This window comes from Mustela lutreola, chromosome 4, assembly GCF_030435805.1.
Source record: "Mustela lutreola isolate mMusLut2 chromosome 4, mMusLut2.pri, whole genome shotgun sequence".
NCBI classification, from domain to species: domain Eukaryota; kingdom Metazoa; phylum Chordata; class Mammalia; order Carnivora; family Mustelidae; genus Mustela; species Mustela lutreola.
Window position 1 is genome coordinate 195,494,756 of NC_081293.1, and position 24,867 is coordinate 195,519,622.

General features: G+C 45.6%; 1 protein-coding gene across 1 annotated transcript in view; it reads left to right on the forward strand.

Annotated features, from left to right (window-relative positions):
* CNTNAP2 (contactin associated protein 2) overlaps positions 1-24,867 on the forward strand; it is a 1,947,395-nt gene that overhangs the window by 1,911,690 nt on the left and 10,838 nt on the right. The window contains exon 22 of the mRNA XM_059172148.1: positions 4,004-4,243. Coding sequence (XP_059028131.1) covers positions 4,004-4,243 — 240 coding nt within the window. The remainder of the gene's footprint in view (positions 1-4,003; positions 4,244-24,867) is intronic.

Genomic DNA, 24,867 nt, shown 5'->3' on the forward strand with positions numbered 1-24,867 from the left:
TGGAAAATTCCCCCCACCCCCAAAATTAAAATTAGACCGTGTGATTCAGTCTCATTCCCAGATGTGTATAGACCCGAAAGGGCTGAAATCGGGATCTCGAAGAGAGATGTGCACTCCGTGTTCATCGCAGCATGATGCACGACCGCAGAAACTTGCAAACAAGCTGAACGTCTATCCGCACGATGGAGAATCACTCTTCAGAAGAAGGGACTCCTGCCACGTGCTGCAGCCTGGATGAACTTGGAGGACATGATGCCGAACGTAATGAGCCAGATGTGGAAGAAATACATAGTCCCACTTACATCAGGAATGGAAACTAGTCGAACTCACAGAAGCAGAGAGTAGAACCACAGCTGCCAGGGCTGCGGGATGTTGGTCAGAGGACACAGTTTTCACTTAGGCCAGTGGAGTATTAGAGATTTGCTACACAGCCCTGTGCCTTGAATTAGCAATCTTGTATCACATGCTTAATCATTGTGTTAGGAGGGTAGATTTTATGTTAAAAGTGTCCTTACCACCAAACAAAACAGAACAAAAAACCACCTCTATCTCCTAAGCTGCTCTCCAGAACCCCACAAACTTGCTCTCCAGGTTTACCGTAGACTTTAAAAAAAAAAAAAAAAAAAGATTTTATTTATTTATTTGACAGAGAGAGATCACAAGTAGTCAGAGAGAGAGGAAGGGAAGCAGGCTCCCTGCTGAGCAGAGAGCCCGATGCAGGACTCAATCCCAGGACCCTGAGATCATGTCCGGAGCCAAAGGCAGCGGCTTAACCCACTGAGCCACCCAGGCGCCCTTACCATAGACTTTGATCATCTCGCTGAATACATGGTTTGTCTCCACTTGGAAAAATCACAGTGCTCCAGGGGCCCTGGCACCAGTCAGGCCAGCCTCACTAGCCAAGGAGTGGAAACCATAAGCCCCAGTTTCCCCATACATTCCATAGGGATAATAATGCTCCCTTTCCCGTAGGGTTGTTCTGGGTACTAAATGTCTAATTTGTATAAAGCCTCTAGTTTTAAAGGTTCAGTAAACGTTAACTGTTGCCATTGTACAGCATTTGTACTTGGTTGTTTGCAAGCTTGTTTCCCCAGCTAGACTGTGAGCTACTTCGGGTAAATTTCTGGATTTGTCTCCATCTTCCTGCTACTGCCGCCAGGCAGTGAGTACATGCATTGAATTGAATTGAATTGAATTGAATTGATTGAATTGTAGTGAACTGAGCTGAGCTGAAGTCCCACCAGATGGCAGTAGCTCCCAGCCCCAAAATTCTTCATGAGCCCTACTCCAAAGCTGGACAGGCTAAAAAGAATTCTCCATTTATGCACGAGAAGCAATAGATAGAGCTGAGGTTGTTCCCAGTCTCCTGACCCCAAGAAGCCGCTTGTTTTAGTTCCTTGACCACAGATGTGAGCCAGATAGGAGCTTGGGAAAGCCAGGAGCTGAGGTCTCCCTTCCCTCCCTAGCAACGAAGAGTTCACCCTGAGTCTCTGGGGACAGAGCACCCTGAGGTGTTTCAAAGGAAGGCAGATCACCGGAAGGAGGGGACAGAAACCAACTGTACCAACTCTTTGCATGGAAGGCAAGTTGGTGAACCAAGAACAAGGAATTCCGATAAGAGACCAGGAGACAAAGAACGAATCACTGACGTGTATGCATTCCTTCAGTGAATCAGTGAATTCATTCATTCCGTAATCCAGCCATTATTGAGGAGGGAGGGGAGGGGGAAGAGAACAGCCCTCGAGGAGTCAGTGGGACCAGAGCCTCTTCCTGGCCATCAAGGAGACATTGTGACTGTGGGATGTTTTGTGCAGTCACAAGTGCATTCTGCGTCCCCTTCCTAATTGGACCATGCTCTAGCTCAAGGTCACAGACTGAAATTTACTAAGGGAGAAAACTATGGAGAATGTTTAATTAAAATTTCTTTCTGTACTTGGCTGAGTAAGCCCCGTTGGAATCCCCAGCATTACCATTCCCTGCTGCCCATCTCTTTTGTTTGCCAAAATTCACATCGGGCTAGTATAGGTCAGTCACTGAACTGATTCTTTACTATGATGAATAATTAACACATCCACTTCTGCCCCCAAGGCCTGAAAGCTCCCTTCTCTACTGATTTATTCTTTCCTTAATGGGGATCATTTTTTATAGAATACTTCACCTGAGTTCTTTCCCCAGTAAGAAACATCATCTGCTTGGATTTCAAATTTTAAAGTAAGTAGCCTTCTGTTTCCCAAAGTCTCTGTTTTTCACAGTTCAAGTGGAAGGGTAAATATCTCACATCCTTGTCTTTGGCACTTTTTTAAAGATTTTATTTATTCATTAGAGAGAGCGATAGAGAAAGAGCCCAAGTTGGGGGAGAGGCAGAGTGAGAGGGAGAAGCAGACTCCCTGCTGAGCAGGGAGCCCAACACAGGACTCATTCCCAGACCCTGGGGTTATGAAATGAGCTGAAGGCAGATGCTTAACTGACTGAGTCACCCAGGTTCCTCTTGTCCTTGGTGTTTATTTGTTTGTTTTCTTAAGATTTTATTTATCCATTTGACAGACGGAGATCACAAGTAGGCAGAGAGGCAGGCAGTGAGAGCGGGGGAAGCAGGCTCCCTGCTGAGCAGAGAGCCTGATGCAGGACTTGATCCCAGGACCCTGAGACCATGACCCTAGCCAAAGGCAGAGGCTTAACCCGCTGAGCCACCCAGGCGCCCTGTCCTTGGTTTTAAAAGACAGTCATCGTGTCAGAAGACAGTCGTCATTGGCATCATCCCCCGTCCAGAACACGGTTGCCGTGCTCTTCTCTGAAGGGCCATTTGCTGCAGGATCAGTGCCTGTGCCCCTGGTTCGCAAGCCTTAGCGGGCCACAGAGTCACCTGGAGGGCTTGTGGAAGCACAGACTGCCAAACCCCCCACCCCACATTCCTAACAAGTTCCCAGGCGATGCTGATGCTGCTGGTGTAGGAGCCGCCCGTCGGAAAGGTCTAGGACTCCCTCGACGTTCATTTCTGCTGCAGATTGTAAAACTCAGGACAGAGGGCCAAAAAGACACCGGCTTTTACTGAGCTAACTCGTAAGACCGTGGGTGGTTCTATTAATTGAAACAGCGCATTAGCGATGCCTCTCTTCAGACTACCCGGATCTGAATGTTAGTTCAGGAAGCGTCGCACTCGGACTGGGGGGGTAGGCAGCGATTCTTCCATGCGCAGGTGTATTTGTGATTGAGTTGGGACGGTTTCCTGACTTCCAGAACATCCAGCAGATCCTAGCTGGGATTCTGCAAACCTCAGGCTTGCGTGGGGATTGGCTGCTGAAGAAGGGAAATGCGTCATTACAGGCTATGAAACTCTCTCTCTCTCTTATTTTTCTTTTTAATAAAGAATTCTGGGGGCGCCTGGGTGGCTCAGTGGGTTAAGGTGCTGCCTTCGGCTCAGGTCATGATCTCAGGGTCCTGGGATCGAGCCCCGCATCGGGCTCTCCGCTCAGCGGGGAGCCTGCTTCCTCCTCTCTCTTCTGCCTGCCTCTCTGCCTACTTGTGATTTCTCTGTCAAATAAATAAATAAAATCTAAAAAAAAAAAAAAAAAAAGAATTCTGAAGAAGACAGTGAGAATGAGGTACAAAACAGAACCGTAATTTACCAGGAGGGGCCCTTGTTCAATATGTGTAAGAGGGAAAAGAGAAGGAGAAAGATGGATCAGAAGCCAGTGAATGTGGTTGGTTTCAACAATACCGTGGGTGTTGGGAAGGTCTTTGTAAGTGTGCGTTTTATTGTAACAAATAGAGTCATATTCTCCTCACCCCACACGTTCTCTAGTAACACGGAGGTTCGTTTGCAGCCAAGTCTCCAGCCCTCAGCCTTATCGAGTCGTTAATATTTCATCTGAGAGAATAGAACATCTTAAACTGAAACCTGGAGTGAGAGTTGGACGTTGGTGTTCGAAGTCGAGACTATGTTACAGCCGGAATGCAGAGAGTGGGAGAAAACTTTTATTCTCTCTCTTTTTTTATCTTTTAGAAACAGGGAAGATCGACCAAGAGATTCACAAATACAACACCCCGGGATTCACTGGGTGCCTCTCCAGGGTCCAGTTCAACCAGATTGCGCCTCTCAAGGCGGCCTTGAGGCAGACGAACGCCTCCGCCCACGTGCACATCCAGGGCGAGCTGGTGGAGTCCAACTGCGGAGCCTCCCCACTGACCCTCTCCCCCATGTCGTCCGCCACCGACCCCTGGCACCTAGATCACTTGGATTCAGGTAAGGCCATGTTGGCCAGGTTCCTTTATTTCCTTAAACCTCAGTTACATCGTCTGTAAAATGGGCTTAGCAACAGGACGGGTAAGGGCATTAGGATTTTGGAGGACTAAGGACACGAGGGAACGTGTGAGCCCAGGAGTGCTCAGCACGTACCACGTGCTCAAAAGTTACAACTGTCAGCCTGGCTCGGAGCCAGAAAGACGTAAGGCAAAGGTAAGGAATATGGAAACCGCTGACTCTTCCTCCTTTTAAGCAAAATTAAGAGATGCCTACATGGACCTCTGCAGTGTGACTTTGGGACAACCTGGACCGTCACTTGTTCGCTGTTGCCCTTATGACACTCACTGCAGCCCAACATCCCAGGTCTACTGTCAGGGGAAGGGGTTTTTGTTTGTTTGCTTTGTTTGTTTGTTTGTGTTTTAAGATTTAATTACTTGAGAGGGAGAGGATGGGCAGAGGGAGAGGAAGAGAGAGACCTAAGGCAGCTCTGTGGTGAGCACAGAGTCCTGTGTGAGTCTTAACGACCCCAAGATCAGGACCTGCATTGAAACCGAGACTCAGATGCTAAACCAACTGAGCCACCCAGGCGCCCAGGAAAGATTTATCCAAAACAACGCAAAGCTCCTTCTCCCCACCCTGTACGTACGTGAATAATGCCATAGGCTTCCAGATTCTCCGAGGTGCATTTAAGCTTACGGGACTCTGGGGAGTCAGTCCCTGCGGCAGGTGGTAAGACGTGTGATTGGAAAGCACAGGCCTACAATGAAAGGCCACGTCTCTTGGCTACAGAATTAGTTGGGAGCAACTCAGCGTGCCATGATGTGATGAAGAGCCAACCTGACCTTGGGCCAGTTGGGGGACCTCTCCGAGCGTCTGCGTTGTCTCCCCTGTGGTGGAGGGTAGGGTGTGATCTCTACATGGCCTCTAAGTCCAACAGTCCACGCGTCAACCTGTGATGTTGCTAACGCCGACCACAGGAGGAGGATGGTGGAGGCGATGGGGCTTCAGCATTGTCGCCGTCTCAACAGCAGCTTAAACATGGGCATGTTTCCTGACCTCGTTCCTCAGTCTCCTTGTGAATAAAGTGGAGAAAAGGCACCTGGGGCACCTGGGTGGCTCAGTCAGCTGAGGGTCTGCCTTCAGCTCAGGTCTTGATCTCAGGGTCCTGGGATCGAGTCCTGCATCGGGCTCCTTGTTCAGCGGGAACCTGCTTCCTCCTCTCCCTCCGCCACTCCCCCTGCTCATGCGCGTGCTCTTTCGCTGAAATAGATAAAATCTTTTTTTTTTAATGGAGGTAAGAGGACCCAGTTCCCAGAATTCTATGTGGGATGATGTACTAAAGGCCGTCAGCCTGGTTATAGGCAGGTAGCATGCTTTGAAAAAGTTCAGCAGCAGTAATATTAGCGGCGCAGTTATTATGATGTTAGACGCAATGCCCTGTTGCTTCAATGTCCGGTCAAGGTCCCAAGTTCTCCCCCAGCCTAGCGTCTGACTCCTCACAGTGCACCATGTGACCGTCGTGCATCTGGTTGCCTTCCACACACTGCAACCCGTCCTCAGAGCTTATCAGCTCTGGGGCAGCGCTTGTCGTTGTGACTGCTTGCCAGCATCTGTGCTACAAAGCTCTGCAAAGCTTCGAGAGAACCAAAATTGCCCCATTGTCAGAAGAGCCAATTTACAGACTAAACAGTCCTCTTTGCTCCTCACACATGCATTCCTAGAACATGATGAGGGCTGCTGTGTGCCAAGCGCACTTCGAAAGAATTCTCTTTCATGAGTGTTGTTAGGATTACACAGGGCTGGCTTCTCCTCCTGGGCCGCCTTGAACAAAGGGAAGGTTCCTGATGCCGAAAGTAGAAAAGTGGGAGGGAAGATAGAAGCTGAGAGAAGACATATGTCAGCTACCGAGGCCAGAGCGGACCAAGACAACCCGCCATCTTTGAGGAGCGGAAGTTCTTACGCTGCTCCACGTACCCCCATGTGAGGCCGAGAGCGTGTGTGGTCTCCAGCAGCTGCCAAGAAACCAGTTTCCAAAGCCTCTAGATGCTACTCTGGGCCAATGCATGTTCCCATCCACTGGGCCTTCATTAGCAAAGTATTTGCTTTATGGTCTGAGAGATACAGTTGTAGGGCTAGACATTTGGGTTCATTTTTTTTTTTAATCATGCTTTACATGGGACAGCTTCATTCTTGTGACTGATAGAGTGAAAATGTATGTAGAGAACATTTCTGTGATTATTCAGTGTTTTGTTTTGTTTTTTAAGATTTTATTTATATATTTGAGAGAGACCATGAGTGCAGGGGGAGGGGCAGAGGGAGAGGGAAAGCAGACTCCCCGCTGAGCAGGGAGCCAGTGGCGGGGCTCGATCCCAGGACCCTGAGATCATGACCTGAGCCAAAGGCAAGATGCTTAACCAACTGAGCCGCCCAGGTGCCCGTCAATGTTTAAATCAAATACCTATACCCCAGATATTACTGTTGCACAGTCCCCATAAGGTCCATTTGCAGAGAATTGACCCTTGATTTGGGGAGAGTCCTCACCTGGGGTTGACCAGCTGCTGCATCGACCTCCTCTCCAGCCATTTCCATATGGGGGGAATGCTTATAAAGGAGTATGTGTGTCTGCCTCGTGAACTTTAATAAAGGGACAGAAAACAGCTTATGAACTATGAGGCAGAAAGCTTATTTAGATAACATGATTGGATTTTTTTTTTCTTTTAAGAAAATGAGAGAGAATGGGGGTGGAGGGCTGAATAGGGAACAGAGAAAGACTGAGAAAAGGGAAGGTTACTTAATAGTGTCGGGGAGAAAGAACCTTTCCTCTATTCTCTTATGTTCCGCTTCCGGAGGGCTGCAAATTAAACTGATAAAATGCAAGGGAACCTGGGTGGCTCAGTTGATTAAGCATCTGACTCCACTTTCGGCTCAGGTCAGGATCTCAGGGTCATGAGATTGAGCCCCAAGTCAGGCTCCACACCCAGCTTGGGATTCTGTCTCTCTCTGTCTCACCTTCTGCCCCTCCCCCATCTTAAAAAAAAAAAAAAAAAACCTGATAAAAGGCAGATGAACAGGAAAAAAAATATATTCCAATGCATACAGGAGCTTACAGGAGAAGTAGCTCAATAAATGGTTGGATACTTAAATGCCTTATGTAATAGAGAAAAGGGAATGAGGAGAAAGGGCCTCTATGGCAGGAACAGAGGTTTTAAAAGAAAAAAAAAAAAACACAGGAACTAAGCAAGTGTGTGATAATGCTTGTTCATGCAGCTATGAATGGTCTTTCTGTCTTCAAGGCCATACAAGTTTCCTGGAGAGAGCTTACGCTCTTGGTATGCTTACGCTCCATCTCCATCCTGGGGAACGGTGCCCAGAGGAGGGAACAGCAGTCTCATTTCCCCAGGTTTCCACTTTCAGTCAGCCAAAGGAAGTTCCAAAAAGATTTCTTTCTGCAGCCGTTGAACCCAGATGTCCTCAGCTTAAAATCGCCTTCGCACCAGCTCTGGGGTTCTAAGCAGACCCCCACAGTAGCAAGTGCACTCGACTCTTGGGGAGCCCTTGCTTTTTTCAGATAACCTTTCATGTGGAGAGAGACTAAGAATCTTCGCCATCAGACACTCAGAAACAAATCAAAACAACAGGACACACATCCCATCGGGGTCTGTGAGTCATGAGGCTGAGTAGGGATCGGACAGGACAAGAACGAGGTGAGCGCTGATGAGTCCTGCTTTGAGAAAAGGACAGTTGGAAGGAGCTCGATGGATCAGGTGCCTTGGAAAGTGTGGTTCTGGAAGCTCATTTGAAATGCGGAACCTCGGGCCTCTCCCTCCGCCTCAGCGAATCAGCATCCACATTGTAGCAAGATCCACAAGTGACTTACGTGCACTTTAAAGTTGGAAACCCCAATCTATGGCAGTAGGTCTCGATCTCAGATCACCTTTGAATTACCAGGTCAGCTTAGAAAAATCCTGATGCCTAAGCTACACTCCTGACCGATTAAGGCACAGCCCCCAGACGGGAGAAACAAGTGTTCATAGATGTCATCTCTGCCCAGATGATTCTGGTGTGTAGTCAAGACTGAGGATCACTCATCAGATAAGACAGAAGCTTCTTAACAGCCCCCTTGGTAAGCCCTTCGAAGTAAGGTTACCAGAAGATAAGAAAATTAAATAGCCAAATAACACAAAAAACAAAAGCAACAACAACAAAAACCATTTTGCCTTTACATGGCAAAATCACAAATTAAAAGGCTGTAGCAATAAGCTTACAAAAGGTTGGGCTCCCCTGACCATTTATTCTGTTAGGAAGCTCACCCAGATAGAGAAGTTTTATCTCAACTTGAGCCAGTCTGCCTGCGTAAAACTAGAGAAACAGACTGAAAACAAACACGAAATCCACAGTGTGGGGCCAGACTCAGGGGCTCTCAGGAAAGGGCATCCTTATAGAAGCAGTTGCACCCAGGAAGGAGCCTCCGTTTATGGAGCATGTCAGATTGTTTTCCCATTTTTTGAATGAGCTGCAAACTTAATTTGAAAGGATCTTGAGGGGGGTGGGGAAAATACAGCTTTAAAATGGAAGGAAGTGTATTTATGAAGAACAGGGAGTCCTGTGGCCTTAGTAGTAAAAGGACCTTAGTAATGGACTAGGGCTACTCACTACATACTCACACCAGGACATTTGCTTTGCAGAGACCTGGAAATTAGGATTCAAGGCAGCCACTCTTGGGTCTTGTGTTCTTTTTGTTCTCTTGCATTTCTTCCTTTTATATTAGATGATATCAAAGGATAAAAACAAAAAAATGTGTTCCAAGATATGCTGGCTTCAAGGGATCAGATCCTTTTGCTTTTCCATGACACTACTAAGTAACCAATCTTTACCTCTGTAAATCCTCATGGGCTCTGTCACTGTTTTCCAAAGTGAGAGACATTTACAGTTGGTCAGGTTGTGCACTGCCTAACTCTAAGGGATGCCATTTGCATTGCAGTGTATGACTTCTGGACTATTGAAACATAGTGGCCTTGATAGGGAGTCACCAGATCATTATGGGAAGAATATAGACATGGTGTTAGATAATATCAAGTTATTTCCTGTTTGCTTCTCTTTCAACCCTTCTAATCTTGTCTAGGAGAAAGTCTCCTTTGGGTTCTGGAATGCCTTTAACACCTCTCCCACCCTTGCCGTTCACTCTTTAATTAAAAAAAAAAAAATCAATGATTTAAATAAGAAGTTAGATCAATTTAGTGAAAATAAGTAAATAAATAGTCATTAGTTTTTTCATGGAGTTGGCAAAAAAAGGTGAAGCTGGTCCCCACATGATTGGAGTTTGGAAAATACTGGACGTTATGATGGGAGCATCACAAACACAAGGGCCTAGCCTGGGGCTGGTAGAGTATGTTTTTTTAGAGGGGAAAATAATCAAATGAATTTGGTTTGATTTAAACCAGTTCCACTGTATTAGAAACATCCAGTCAATCTTTTTTCCGCCGAGATTTCCCCCCTTTGATAACAGGTACAGCCTCTTTCTAAAGCACGCAATTTTTGTCATTAGGGATGGCTCAGTGTGACTGCCCCATCCCCTCTTAGATCCCAGAATACAGCCCCCCAGGCCCCGGCTGGGAGACTGAAGCTGCCCCACTCCGAGGTCCTTTACCCCTGGAAACATCAAGTTGATTTCCAAAGGTGCCCCTACCTCTATTGCCATGATTTTTAATGACTTGATTTCATGTCTATATTCCGCATTTCCTTTCCACCATCTGAAGGTAATAGTTTTATATCTTCATGGATATAATGAACATTTTAAAGCTCCATGTATCTATTCAGTTTCCTCCATAATTACAAGCTGGTAGTCGGTTTTCTTTACCACCTGCAAGCACTTAAAATAATCGTTCCAGCTCTTATAATTACATCTTAATTATTTCTGAGCAGATCCCTGTTTTCATCCTTATGCTAAGATTGCATGATTAATGCATTCAGTCTCTGATACCTAATCTCTTTATTATATTGGTTTTTTTGTTCCCTCTGGTGACCAAAACAGTACACATTTATTCAAGAGCAGAAACAGTTATCACCCCCTTTTCTAATGTGTATTTTTCCTGCAAATGGGCCAAATTGTCCTTTTCTGTAGAAGGTCCAAGCGAATTTATGGAAGCCCCAGTCAAGTGTAAGATCAGAGTCACGGATTTGTGATCAAATGGTCATTGACATTGTTCCCATCTGTTGTTTCCATAAGGACTGGCTTTTGAACACGTGATTTTGTTGGGTTGGAGGATGCATTTTTAATTTTGATAGCTGTCCTAGGTCACCTTCCACAGATTTAGAACTTCCAATCCAGGAAGGTGTGAGTGTCTTTTTTCCCCATGCACTCACCAACGTAGGACATCATAACGTTCTTTGAAAAAATGAAACTTCGTTGTTTTAATTTGGATTTTGTTAATCATGAGGGAGATTAAATCTCTTTGTATATGTTAAGAAGTACTTATTTTCAATTTTCCATAGACTGTTTCTATTTTTTGACCAAAGAATTATTTATATTCTTTCCTATTTGTTTGTTGGTCATTTACTACTTGACTTACAAGGATTCTCTGTATGTTAGATAAATGAGTATTTTACTACGTGTTTGAATGTTTTCCCAGTCTGATCTCTAGTTTTTGAATGTATGGGGTTCTTTCCCTGTAAAAACTTTTAAATTTACAGGGTATATTATAACGTGTTTCATGGCTTTTGGTTTTAGGTCATGCCTTCTCCATTCAGAAATTACTTTAAAAATTATTTCACAACTTCTTCCCAATGACTTTATTTGCAACATTTACATATTTTTTAAGATTTATTTATTTATTTGAGAGAGTGTGTGTGAGCCAGCGCATGTGGAGGGGTGCGGGGGGAGGGGAGCGACAAGCAGACTCCACGCTGAGCGTGGAGCCCTACACAGGGCTCGATCCCACGACCCCGAGTTCATGACCTGAGACAAAAGCAAGAGTCGAAGGGTTGGCCAACTGAGTCACCCAGGCACCTCTGTGAGATTTACAGGTTTAATCCACTTAAAATTTATTTGGGTGAAAGGCGTAAGTCAGGAGTCCCACTGTTTCCTTGTTGGGCTTCCATCCTCTCCGGCACCTTTTTCATATTCCCAATTTATATTTAAATCCTTTATATTCAAATCTGCTTCTGGGCTCCCTGATCTCTGACATTGATCTGACTCTTCATGAGACAATAGCAAGCTGTGGTAATGGTTCAGCTTTTATAAAGCTGGTTTCCCTTTTATTCTCTTTTTCAAAATTTTCCTATCCTTGCACACTGACTTCTCCCATGTGATGTTAGAATTGCGGTCATTTCATTGGGATCCTCTACAATGTCTTTTGAGATTGAACTTTATGTGTAAGTTAATAGCAGGATAATTGACATCTGTACAAATAATGTTTACCTGTCCAGCAAGAGAATGTCTTTCCATTTATCGTGTCTTCCCCTCCATACAAAATTCATATGAATTTAACTTTAAAACATTTCCTGATAAATCTCCAAGTGGTTTCTCCTTTTTGGCAAAGCGATTAAAAAGAAAAACCAAAAAACCCTCCCTATCTTAGGGTAAGCTAATTTGGCACCTAATTACATTAGCAGAATCCTTCATGGGGGCACCCAGATCAAATATTTAACATAAATGAACAAGGTATGTGCGCACCAAGGACCATCTTTGAATTCTTCCTCATACATAACACGTCTTACGTGTATATATAGCTTAAGGATTCCTGTAGACATATGATATCTTAAGGATTCTTGTCTTGGTAAGTCTTCATCAGGGAAAGGTTAAATAGTATCCAGTATTTCAACATCTATGGACATGACCCAGTTCTTTCTCTTCTGTGATAAAGTAATGGTTTGAGGTGTAGCAACAGATCTCCAAAGAGTGGACCAAGCTTTCATTCCTAGTGTGAACTACATCTAATCATGGAGAGGCATCCTCTCAAGATACAACTGAAGTAATTTAACTAAAATATTTAGTGGTTTGGTTTTTGTTTGTTCATTTTTTACATTAATAATTCTTAGGTTTGTAGCATTCTCTTACCTTTTTTGTGGGGGTAAAGATTTGGATTTTAAACTTATGCCAGCTTCGCAAAAAGGGGCCACACAGCAAGAAATGTGGGTGGGCTCTAGGAGAGGAAACTAGGACCTCAGTCCTACAACCACAAAGGCTGAGTTCTGCCAACCAGCACGAGCTTGGAACCAGAGGTTTCTGTAAGAGCCTTCAGACAAGAACTCAGCCCTGCTGAGACCATGAGTTGAGTCTTGTGCTCCCCGGTCACACCACGCTCGGTTTGTCCATTGCCCTCCAACTAGTGGAATAACAAACAAGTGTCATCCAGACTTAAATGAGCTTTGAATCACCTGGGGAAAGTCATGAGCTTCAGTAGGTCAGAGATGGGACTTTAGAGTCTGTGTTTCTAACAAGCCCCCAGATGATGCTGGTGCTGATGCTGGGGGTCCACGGACCTCACTGTGAGCGGCAAGGATATAAGGAGGCTTGGGGCAACACCTGTACCTTGCAAATTTAATAGTCTTACCCCGTGGGGCCCTTGGGTGAAATGTCTGGTTGAGCATCCGAATCTCGGTTTCAGTTGAGCTCATGATCTCAGGGTTGTGGCATCGGGCCCCCTGTTGGGCTCCACACTTGGAGCGATGTCTACTTGGGACTCTCTATCCCTCACCCTGTACCCCCTCCCAAAATAAATAAATCTTTAAAAAAATATATAGACTTACCCCGTAAAACCAGTGGAGCCCATTGGTTTTGTGTTTTGTTTTGTTTATGTTGTTTTGGTTTTCAGTGGGCATAGCTCTTTGACAAGTCTCAGTTTCTTTAATGACAACTGGTTTAATTAGGTTTTCTTTGTCATCTATAATAATTTGTTATATTTTCCCAGACATTTGTGCTTTTAATCTAGGTTTTCAAATTCATTTCCATCGTTGAACAAAATAAGTTCTTATAATTCATTTCCATTCTCCAGAAAATTTCTCATTCAGATCTTTTATACTGGGTTTAGGTTTCCCCGTTTTCTTCTTGATCAGATTAGCACACATTATTGTTTTGTTTTGTTTCTTGTTTTTGTTTTTTCCCCCAAAGGGTTTATTTATTAGTTCTACCACGTTTCTGCTTTCTCTTACCAGTTGCCTTTATCTTGACTTCTTTAAATGTATATTCACTGCTCTTTAACTTTGTAATTTGAAAGTTTAATGCTCTCATTTTCATTGTTGGTGTGTGTGTGTGACATTCTCTTACAGGACCAAAGTTACCAAATCTAAGCTCCAGGCCCAATGCTCACTTCTGACCTCACCTCCCAGGGCCAGTATCTTGGTGTAAATACTTTTATCTAAGGCGCCTGAAAAGCCTCCAAAGCCCCTCTGACTTGCTGCAGCCTCCCCGTGTCACTGGAAACAGATGTGGCAGGCTTGCATTTTGCAAAGCAGGGGGGCCAGGAATGGAGAGATGAGGGTGAGTGGCTGAGGTGCAGCGGGGTGCCACCCCCCCACTCAGCCCCACCCCTGCACACCAGCGCCTCCCCACCCATGCTGCTCCCTAGTGGCTTCTGTGCCGATGGTGGGGGGAAGGTGCTGCCCAAGGATTCCATTCTTTCCTAACCAAGACTGTCTAACTCTCCAGAACTTCACTGTGGAAAAATCCAAAGGGGCTCAAACATCCAGCTCCGGAACCACATGTCAACCCTTCTTCCCTTCCTCTTGCGGGCTTCTCTTCCAGTCGGATTTTCCTCTACCTCTCTTGCCCTTTGTCCCTCACAGTAGGTTTGAAAGCCAAGGAGGTTAGGGTTCTGCTGGTCTCTCTCGGTGCTCTGCGCCCTCTGACCCCACCGCACCCGGTGCCATCCTTAGAGTCCACACTCTCCTGAGTCCGTGCCTGGCCAGCCTCTCCCCATGTAGCCGGTCACATGGGGCTGGGAAGGGCAGGGGAACACTGGGCATGTTGCTATGGTGACTTCTCTGTTGACAGCAGAAGCACTGACTCCCAAGGGTTTTGCCTCCTTCTTGTGTTGCAGAAAGTTTCCAAGAAGCCCACAAAAGTGAAGTAAGTTTGAGCTCAGTGTTGTCCAGGGATGTCTGAGTCTGACCTTGGCTCCATCAGACCCCCGCCTGACGCCTCCCACAGCGCTGTGCTGGAACATACCCCTTGGAGCCATTGGGGGTGGGGGAGGTGCAGCGTCTTTCCTTACTGACCTGTCACTCGGAAAGACTGTTGTCAGATTCCCTGGGTGTCAGTTCTCCCAAGGGAATCCCTGCCAGTCACTGCTGGGAAATGCTAGTTCAACCTTTGCTACAAATCAGGGCCTGTATCCTGGCCTATGATTTCAGAAGCTGCAGAAACATCATCCAGATGAAGTGTTTGTCCCAACGCTGTCTGCTTTTCAGAAGAAAGTCACTCTAAACCCCAATAACAAATAAGTGACAAGTTGTTTTTCTCATTTGAAAAGATCTTTGGTTGATTCCCCAGGCTCTGCACAGACTACTCAGAAGCGTCTAAAGACTCAGGGGGATTCTTGATTCTGCTGTTGAGTTTCTACCTGAAAGCAACCATGGAAAGCTTTGGGGGGGGGGGGGTGTAAAATCAACTTTTTGTTAAACCATAAATGTACGTTAAAATCGATATTAATGTGGCTGCAATTATTTAAACATAGAGATGGAGACAGGTTGCTCTGAAATGTCCCCCTTGGAAAGGCTAAAGCTGGTTTTCAAGGGATTACTTGGGAATTTTAACTGTTAGAAACCTGCGAACAATAAAGACAAAAATGATAGCTTAGATTTGTGAGTGATTTTAGTGGCTAAAATGCCAATTTTGTTTTATCCTGGTGGTGGGCTTGTGTGGTGTGTTATTGGCCACCTTCTAGAGATAAAAAAAAATCGACTCACAAAATAATGCGTCCGTTCCCTCGGTGAACACCCAAGTGACTGCCGCGGTGACAAGCTCTGCACTGGCCGTGTGTTAGCATCAGCGGGAGAGATTTCCAAAACTCCCGACGCCTGCTCCCCACCCCGGAGAGGTTCCTAACGTGCGGCCCCAATGGAGCCAGTGGCCCCAGTGTTTACAGCACCTCGCTCAAAACTACACAGAGAACAGCGTCATCGGGTCTAAAAGTCAGGCCTGCTCTCTCCCAATTCAGTGCTTTTCCTTCCTCTGAAAAGAAATTTTAAATTTCAGCATAAAAGAATTCCAGTTCCCATTCAGAACTGCGTTCCTGCCTCCCATCAGCCCCTAAAGATAATGCGGAAACCATGGTCTGTATCTCTAGAGTGAATCCCTGCTACTAAGTACATTTTCCGTTTTCTTCCTGCTTCCTCTTTCTCCACACTGAGTAACTCATCCCCGAGACGGCTAGAGCCAATTAGATATTTTCGTCACACTCTGTTGACATGAATGAGAAGAGCCAGGGCAGAGCCACGTGGCTTGTGCCGGAAGTTTGCGGAGAAATCAACTTCCAGAAAACACTGGGAAGTTTCCATTCGTTTTACAAGGTTCTCTTTGATGACCGCCAGTCATTCCACCTGCCAACAACCAAAGACAGTTGTCCTCTGAGATCCAAGGGTAATTCGAGAAGACAACGGTTCAAAAGCCGGGAGAAATATCCGCATGAGATTTGTATATTCGGTTTTATGGGGTCAACCTTTTTGAAAGAAAAGGCATTGTCTTGGGATTGGAATTGGGATTTTTCACTTGTGCTAATGCAGCTGAAAAGAGTATTTCAAAAGCAAGAGCCCAACTGGGCATTGATAAAAGACTTAAAACATGTGCAGAATTAATTTTTAAAAGCACTTTCAGTTTGCACACTCCCCCCTTCTACGAGACCGCACAAGAGAGCCAGAACCCAGCTACCAGGCTGTAATCTGAGCATATACCACTGTGTTCTAGAAACCCTTCTCTTCTGTGTACTGATTTTTGAACTCTCAGGGAGAAAAGGGTGCATTTTACATTTTGATAAGATAGCAGTTACAATGCAGGCCTCCTGCGAAGCCCAGACTCTGTGGGTATGGACAGAGCCAACCCGTGGAGAACAGGAGTATATTCACCATCTGCGACGAAAGACCGCCTTTTTTGCAAGTTAAGATATAGATAGTATAGGAGATTAAACATTTTTTTAAATGCATTCTGTTGTTCACTGTACTACCTCAAAAGACATAGGATGATGACAAAAGCAGATCAGTAATATCCAGCTGTTTCCAAAAGAGCTGTCCACAAATTTGGCCTTTGAATTTACTAGAAATTTCCATGAAGGGAGAGTCAAATGATACATTCGTTCTTCCATGATTTCTCATATGATTCGTTGTGCCTAAATAGTCTCACAAATGATGAAACTCATACCTGGTGTCAATTCTGGGTGATAAGACAGTTATTTTCACTAAGCTTCTACATCATAAATTCTGGAAGTCCAAAGCCTTGACTGATATCTGCGTGAAGCCTCATGGGTGTGTGTCTCACTGGAAGCCTGGAGACAAGAGCTTCAGGGTCTCCTGAAGGTGCTGGTCTTCTGAATGGTACCATGAAGACCCCTGTCTGGGAGGAAAAGTGAACCCATCAGGAGATGTAAAAGACACATTTCTAACTTGTTCACCACGACTGGTATCTTCCCATGCTTGTGTTCTCAGCCACCCTGTCCCTGGAAACTGAGATTGTTTCCACCGTACAGTAAACAACTATTTCTTGCTAACACTGTTTGGCCAATAATTAGCCACAGATCGTGTTAACTGAGACCCTGTGTACCAAGTGTGTTCACCGGGCTTGGAAAATTAGTCTGTGACTGTGACCCAGCATTTCATCCAGCGACAGACACGGACTCTGGATCTTCAGAACGTTGGACACACCGTGTTGCTGTGTGGCCATGGTCCTTCTACCCTGAACTGGCTGCCTTCTGTCCCAGCATAACCTCCGCGCATGCAAGAGCCCTCAGCAAGGAGACCAGAGTTCTTTCAAAAAACAAATCAGTTCCAGAAAAATTGACAACCCAGCATTCTGGAAAATATGTCTGTTTCCTCTCCTGTGTGCCTTCCAGTGCGACCGTAACATTAAGAACCTAGGTGCCAATATCACAATATTTCCCCCCATATGCTTGCTTTACAGAAGAAACTTGTGTTATTCTTTTTAACCCAAAAAGATCTCCAAGGACATGCCTTAGATAGTCAATTATTTAACTCCTTGGCTGTTTCTTCTGCAACTGCTCTTAATATCGGCTAGTGATAGACTGTCCCCCTCTGCATTCAGAATACTAAGGAATCGAACTAGAAATAAAAGCAGCGTTCCTACAGTAGCTTTCACAACACTGGAAGGAACGGGACTAAAGGAAATGAACAGGGGCATCTGTCATGCAACTCCTTGAAAACACGCAAGTGATTCGGCCAAAAACCTGAAAACGAGCAAAACCAAAGTTTCTCAGAAGGAATTCTTTTAATTCCCTCTGAGACACCACATTAAAGTAAAACACGTGGGCAGAACAGCCAGAGATACAGATCACCAAAGGTCTCAGTTCAAGCGCTGCCCTCCAGGTGAGGTTTGCGGTCAAGCCCCCTGTTCGAAATGCAGAGTCCCAGGCCCTACGCCAGACCAACCCAGTGGGAATCTGCATTTCCACTGGATCCCAGGCAGCTGGTAGGGGACCCTAAAGGCACATTAGAATGCAGTGCAGGAGATTCTTAAGTCTAGTGAACAAACTGAGGGTGGCTGGAAGGGGGGGGTGGGGAGGAGGCAGGGGGTGACTGGGGGATGGGCATTAAGGAGGCACGTGATGTAATGAACACTGGGTGTGATATGCAGCTGATGAATCACTGAACTCTCTGACACTGATAATACACAGTATGTTAATTAAATCAAACTAAAAACAAAAATTTTTAAAAGAAATACAAGGAAGAAGAAAAAGCTTAGAGAGCCCCCCAGGGACACAGCGCACGGTGTGCACTGACCTCCCTCCATTGAAATAGAAGTGTCAGCCCGAAGGGGGTGGGGGATCCTGCCGCTGCTGGGTACAGCTTGGAAACCTGGTTTTCCCTCAAAAAGGGGGTTAAATCGATTGTATTCCCCCAAACTGGGGCTTCTCCATCCCTGAGATCAGCATGGATTTATTTACGCCCCAAGGCAGGGGAAACCGCGCTCCAATCCGCACACCCCGGCAGACAGGAGCATGGCAGCCTTCCTGTGAAGGGAGCACCACACTCCCGGGCTCCCCAGCCCTTGCTCTGGGGCTCACTGATCTAGACTTTCAAGGCTTGGCTTGAGAACTACAGCCGGACGCATGGGAAGCGGCTTCAGTGGGTCCAAGGGGCACTTAGGTGGCCGGCACCTCCCCGCCCTGCAGGACTCTGAACCTGGCCGTGGGATTTAGCCTCTTCCTCGGGAGGGAGACATTGAGGGATCCAGCCTGTGAAAGCCGGCACGTCCTCTGATCCACGAGTGCCCAGGACATCATCCAGCAACAGCTCTGACACTCAACTCAGAAACAATGACAACTAACAAGAAGAAATCATTTGCCTACCTGACACCTTTGTCCCACGTGAAAATGGATACCATGTGCCTTACCTGTGTTTATTTCATGGAATACAAAGCCTGAGCTTCTGTCGGTAACAAGCTAGTTCCAATTCAACCACATCTATATAGTTAATCAGACAAAAGAACGCAATGTCAGCCTAGTCCTGGAACATCAGCAAATCTTTGGTCCTAAAAGGCAATGGAGACTATTCAGAGTTGGCTTTTTAAAAAAAAAAAAAAAAAAAAAAAAGGAGGAAATCTAATGTGATCATTTGCCCATTCAGTTCTTTTGTGTAGAAGCTGGCATAATTCAGACACTCAGACAAACAGCAGATGATGACCAGTTCCTGTGTTCTGTGTATTGTCACCTAATGAACCTCTTCTGGTCACGCCATCTCTGACGCCTGCGCATGCAGCTGCCACTTGCTCTCTCCTTTAAGAAGCTGGAAAGGGAAGGTTGTTTAACTTCTCCAGTCAGAAGCCAAAATCCATAATTTCTTCCCCATCTGAAATTGAAATTCTGGCTGGCTGTCTTTCTGCAAAAACGGAAGTGTAGAGGTATATATACGAGACTGAGGCTCGTGCGGATACGTGCCACGCTCCGTTTGCCTGGATAAAACCCGGCGGCTTGAGGAACCTCTCCCTCCTGATAACGTGGTCAACCAGAGCCTCTGAAAATAAAACAACGTCCCCTTATAGCTTTACCGTCTTAGTCAGCCACCATTTGTGTTCATACATTTCTAAAATACCAGTCAGTAGTGAATGGCTGAAACAAATTCTTTGAAAAAATTAACAATTTTCTGCCATCGAGCTCAGACTGGAAGAGAGAATAAAGCAAAATGAAACAAAGACGCTGAGAAAAACAAAGACATGTATACATCATCTAGCCCAGCCCCCGTTGCAAAAATCATGGGGCAATCCAAATTAAATTATAACTAATAGCAGCAGTTTTGTTCAAGTGTCTCAAATTATCACTTTAGATGCCGAAGCTCAAGTGGTTTCCATGGCGATATTTTCTCTAGGAGATGTCAGCTACTATCTAATTTTTTTGTCCCTGATATATGACAACCTGAAGCTTTTAGTGTCTTTCACTTGGGGGGTTTTATGTTAGATAATCTCGATTTATTTTTATATGCATTTAAATGTGTGTTTTATTTGCAATTGGTTTCTGAGCCCAAAGTCTACAATTTTACATATTTTGAAAGTTAGTAAATAAGAACTGCAACTATTTATCTTGTGTAGTTAAAAAAAAAAAAAAAATTGCTTTACTGCTCCATCCTCTCCCTGTCTGCTCAATGGGACAAGCAAGAAATGTGAGGCTAAAGAATTTGAATCTCTCTTTAATATTCTCTTCTTACAACGGTCTTTTAAATCATTTCTTTGTACTATAGCACCTGCCTGGAAACTTTCTCTGTTCGTTTTTCACATTCTATATTCTCAGTCAACAATTATATTCTGACACTGATGTTTTAAAGTACAGTTCACACTAGTCGTGATTTCATAGTTTCACAAGTATTTTCACGGTGGTAAAAACCATGCTTTCTGTTCTGGAACCAGGGGAATCTTGGTCTTCTGTTCTCTGACAGTGTTCATTTGGGGGTTACTGCATTGTTCGGCTGATCCCGTCACCATGTGGAATTACCCTTTGTCAGATAAAATGTCTCTCATGTCTTTCAAAGCCAGACAAGTACAGTCAGAAGCCTTCCTCTATCCTTGGCTTTCCCAGGCAGGTGGCCAACCACAGTGAGAACCTTAAAACCATCCTGTCATGGGGCCCCATGGGTGGCTCAGTGAGTTAAGCCTCTGCCTTCGGCTCAGGTCATGATCTCAGGGTCCAGGGATCGAGTCCCGCACGGGGCTCTCTGCTCAGCAAGAACCCTGCTTCCTTCTCTCTCTCTCTGCCTGCCTCTCTGCCTACTTGTGATCTCCCTCTCTCTGTCCAATTAATAAATAAAATCTTTAAAAAAACAAAACATGCCGTCATGTTGGAGGTTCGCTAGAGCCAGTGTAGACCATGTACAGCGATGGGGAACCACTTTCCCTAGCCCTGCTCTTACTGTGTTTATTTTCATATTAGAAACAGTTCAGCTTAGTGTTTTGCAAGCAGTTTCCAGAGTCAGTGTCCTGGGTTCAAACCCTGGCTCTACTCTGGCTGGTCATGAGACCTCAGACAAGCTTTGAGCCTTTCCAAGTGGGCTGAATATGCCAACCTCTCAAGGTTCAACGTGAGGATGAAATGAGTTCATTTGTGAAAAGGACTTACACAGTGCCTGACTCACAGGAAGTGCCATTATTATATTTCCTGAAGAGCTTGCTCCTGAAATTTGAGTTTCATGTGATTTACGTGTCGTGCTCCACAATGGAAGGAAAAGGCTTACAGGTTGATTCTACCCACGACTTGCTCTTCCGGGCCTTAATGTCGAGAGTCATCCAAATGGTGACTAGTTTTATAATCTAGAATTTTGAGCTTTATTGCTCATCACATATAAACAACCTACATGGTGACCTGTGATGTCCCTCGCCTCCTGGCAGGCGGGGCTCAGAACTTGCCCCAGCACTCAGGAGCCCCGTTCGTCTCCACTGCAAGGAGAGGGCGCCCCCCTCGCCCCTGCGCAGCACTCAGAATAAGAAGTGCTGATTACGCTGTCATTTGCTTTCCTGGTAAATCCTGCCAAGAATGCAGCAAAAGGAAGGGCAAAACGCCATTGGAACCAGAATAAAATTTTCATGCTTTCTATTCTTTTGGGGAGAGGAAATCACATTTTTTTTTTCACCCAGTTTGAAGATCTGATCACTCTACTGTATGTGTGTAATTATGGAGAACATCTCCCCCCTGGCCTGCTCTTAAAAGTTTGTTGTTTCCTTCCTTGTTTTCAACCTGAAGACAGAGGAGGAGGGAAAACACACCAGTACTGAGCTCTCAGGGCGCTTTGCATGTGGCAAAGACAACGTCCATGTGTCCAGTATGAATCTGACCCATGTCTGAATATGTCTGGGGCCTATGGTCAGTTTTCTTTCTCTGGGCGAGAAGGGCAGTAGGAGTGCACGTAGAGCTCTGAAGCCTCAGCCGGGCTGTTTAACAAGCGCGTGTGCAGGTCAAGAACCCCTCCACGTGGGTTCCTCCAGCAACGCGCTCTGCTGGTCCTCCGCTGGGCAGGAAAGGGGACAGGAGCTAACCCCTGGGTGTGCAAAGGGAGTATGGTCTGTGCATGGTCGGTGTAATGGGGGAGGCCAGATGGACAAAAAGACATGAACAAGAGAAGTAAGCAGAAACGCACACGCTTCTGTGAGATGCTAAGTCAGAACTGGCGTAGCCCCATGCTTTGGACGTTAGCATCACGCTGTGCTACGTGGAGGTCCAGGGGGAAGTGTACTGAATCTGGTCTTCGCCTATTTGATGCAAGTCTGGTCTTGAGACTATTAATACCTAGAGTCTGATTTGTTTGTTTGGTTGTTTGAAGTAGACTCCGTGCCCAGCATGGGACTCAAATTCATGCACGACCCTGAGATCAAGAGCCCCACGCTCTACCAACAGAACCAGCCAGTCTGTATTGACCTACCCATGACTTTTCCCAAAATATACGTTCCTTGATACTGCTGCACCCCTAAAATTGCTCAGCTCGCCCAGCAAGCCAGGGGTGGGATGGAGCAGAATGAAGCCTGGGTCATGGATGAGCTCTGTGCTCTGTTCTCATCGTGTCTCTTGGTTTCCGTGTTTCCTGATGTGCATTTCCTAGAGGATGTCGGGACCCTGGGGGAAAGGACAGTTACAATGAAGTCATTTCAAATATTTCCATCAGAATAGCAATTGCTGGGGCGCCTGGGTGGCTCAGTGGGTTAAGCCGCTGCCTTCGGCTCAGGTCATGATCTCAGGGTCCTGGGATCGAGTCCCGCGTCGGGCTCTCTGCTCAGCGGGGAGCCTGCTTCCCTCTCTCTCTCTCTGCCTGCCTCTCCATCTACTTGTGATTTCTCTCTGTCAAATAAATAAAAATCTTTAAAAAAAAAAAAAAAAAAAGAATAGCAATTGCTGGGCTCGCCAGAGTGAAACAGATTTGCCTCAGGGAGTAAGGGCTCACACGTACTAGGACAACCAGGTTTAAGTAATAAATAAGGCCATGAACATAGAAATCCTCGCACGAGAATCAGAACCCTGCCCTTGAATTTCATAAGGACTCCCGTGGTACCTGAGGGCTCCCCACAGGTCGTTTTCTGATCACCACCAAAGACTAGTGGACACAGGAACCACTAGCGCCTTTCCGTACTCAGTGTGCTCATTTTCTTTATTGGGAAGGATAAGCATGCTGCCTCGCTTTAAGGGTTGAGTCAGGTTTAGGTAACTGACTTTTAAAATTAGACCTGCACCAGAGGCTTAATTATTAGAAGAGGCTACAGAAACATTTGCACACGTATCTCTTAGTGGACTGATTTTAACAAACACCTCGTTAGCTTTTGCTACTTGTAGGCACTATGTCATTGGGTCTGCAAACATAATTAAGATCGGCCCCTGCCTTTAAGAGGGTGGCTAGCATGTAAGGAGGGATGAGAATTAAGACTGATCGCCCTTGACAAGAGTGCCAGACACGTGGCTGAGGATGGTTTTAGGAGAGAGGTAGGATTTGATGGACACAGAAAGGAAGGGCGGGTGGATGTGAAGCGGCCGAGCGTGGATGGATGGATGAGCAAGAATGAGCAAGGACATGTCCACCGCAGCATCGGCAGTGTCCGGTGGAGCAGTGGTCCTGGCAGGGAGGAAGCAGGAGGGAAGTTCAGCTCGCAGGAGGCCTCCCTCCCCCTGCCAAGGCGTTCAGATTTAAAAGCAAAGGCAATCCTGGCATATTTTTAAATGGTCTCTTCTAACTCTTGTTGTTCTCCGTGGGTCATCTGAGGTCATACCCCCACCTTCCACTACTGTTTGTGTCCATAACTTCAAGGGACCTAGAGAGAGGCATGTCCGTATTGCTAGACATCTGTGTTTTTCTGCAGCTTTGTAGCCAGAGATGCAAAGCCCATAAAGTAGGTTTGGAAGCAGAGAGAAAGCCTGCTGTCTTCCACATCCGCATTACCCAAAGCAGAAAAACAAACAGTTTCATAATATCATGAATGTCACACAAGAGAATAATAACCAAATTGCCACTGTAATTTTTTGTCTCCATGCTTAATGTATTTTGAAGGTTCATATTATTTCAAAGTAGTGAGGAGATTTCTGTGTTCATCAAAAAGAGATGGGAAATAGAAGTCACTCATCAAATACCAAATGTCCAGTAGATCTCTCCATCTGGGTGTCCCACAGGCCTCTCAAACTCAGTGTGTCCAAGACAGACCAGATTTCTCTCCCTCATCCCCTAAAAAGGCTCCTCCTCCCCTGGGTCCTGCCCCAGCTAATCTGTCTGAACCCTGGGACTTCCTCACCTGGCTGTCTCTTCCCAGCCCTCCAAAGGCAGGATGGGAATTAATCCTGCCTGATTTTAAATCCCAGCTGGGCCACTTACAAGCTTGATGACTTTCTAGAAGGACATGGACTAAATCGTGTCCAGAGAAGAGTGATTACATTGTCAGAAGGCCTGGAAACTACATCAAGGATGAGCACTGAAAGTATAAGCTTTCATCCTTGGAAAGAAACCCTCAGCCTCTCCATCTTGGAAGGATGGTTTATGCCAGGGAATTACGTGCATTAATAACCAGATCTTACTGTGGCCCTGTGAGTGTATGAGTTACAACACAGCAACTACAAAGCAATTTCAGGCAATTTACTGAAAATATATAGGGTCATAACTATAACCACATCCATGCTTTAGATGAGTGTTTTGACTACATAAACCAAACCCTTCAACGGGGCACGGAAAGTTCTCATTAATAACGATTTTCATCTTTTTTATTGTTCACTGTGTATCCCCAGCACATAGAATGGTGCCTGACATACGGCAGGCGTTCTGGAAAGATGTGTTGAATGATTGAATACATTCATTTGTCACATCTAGCAATAATACTTCTCTCAAGAGAAAGCTCAGGTTTATAGAAGAAACTGAGGTTTCTAAAAACATTATTTGTTTTATGTAAGCCATTTTTACTCATACAGGGTATGTTTATGACATCAAGCAAGGAGCCTATAAATGCAAGA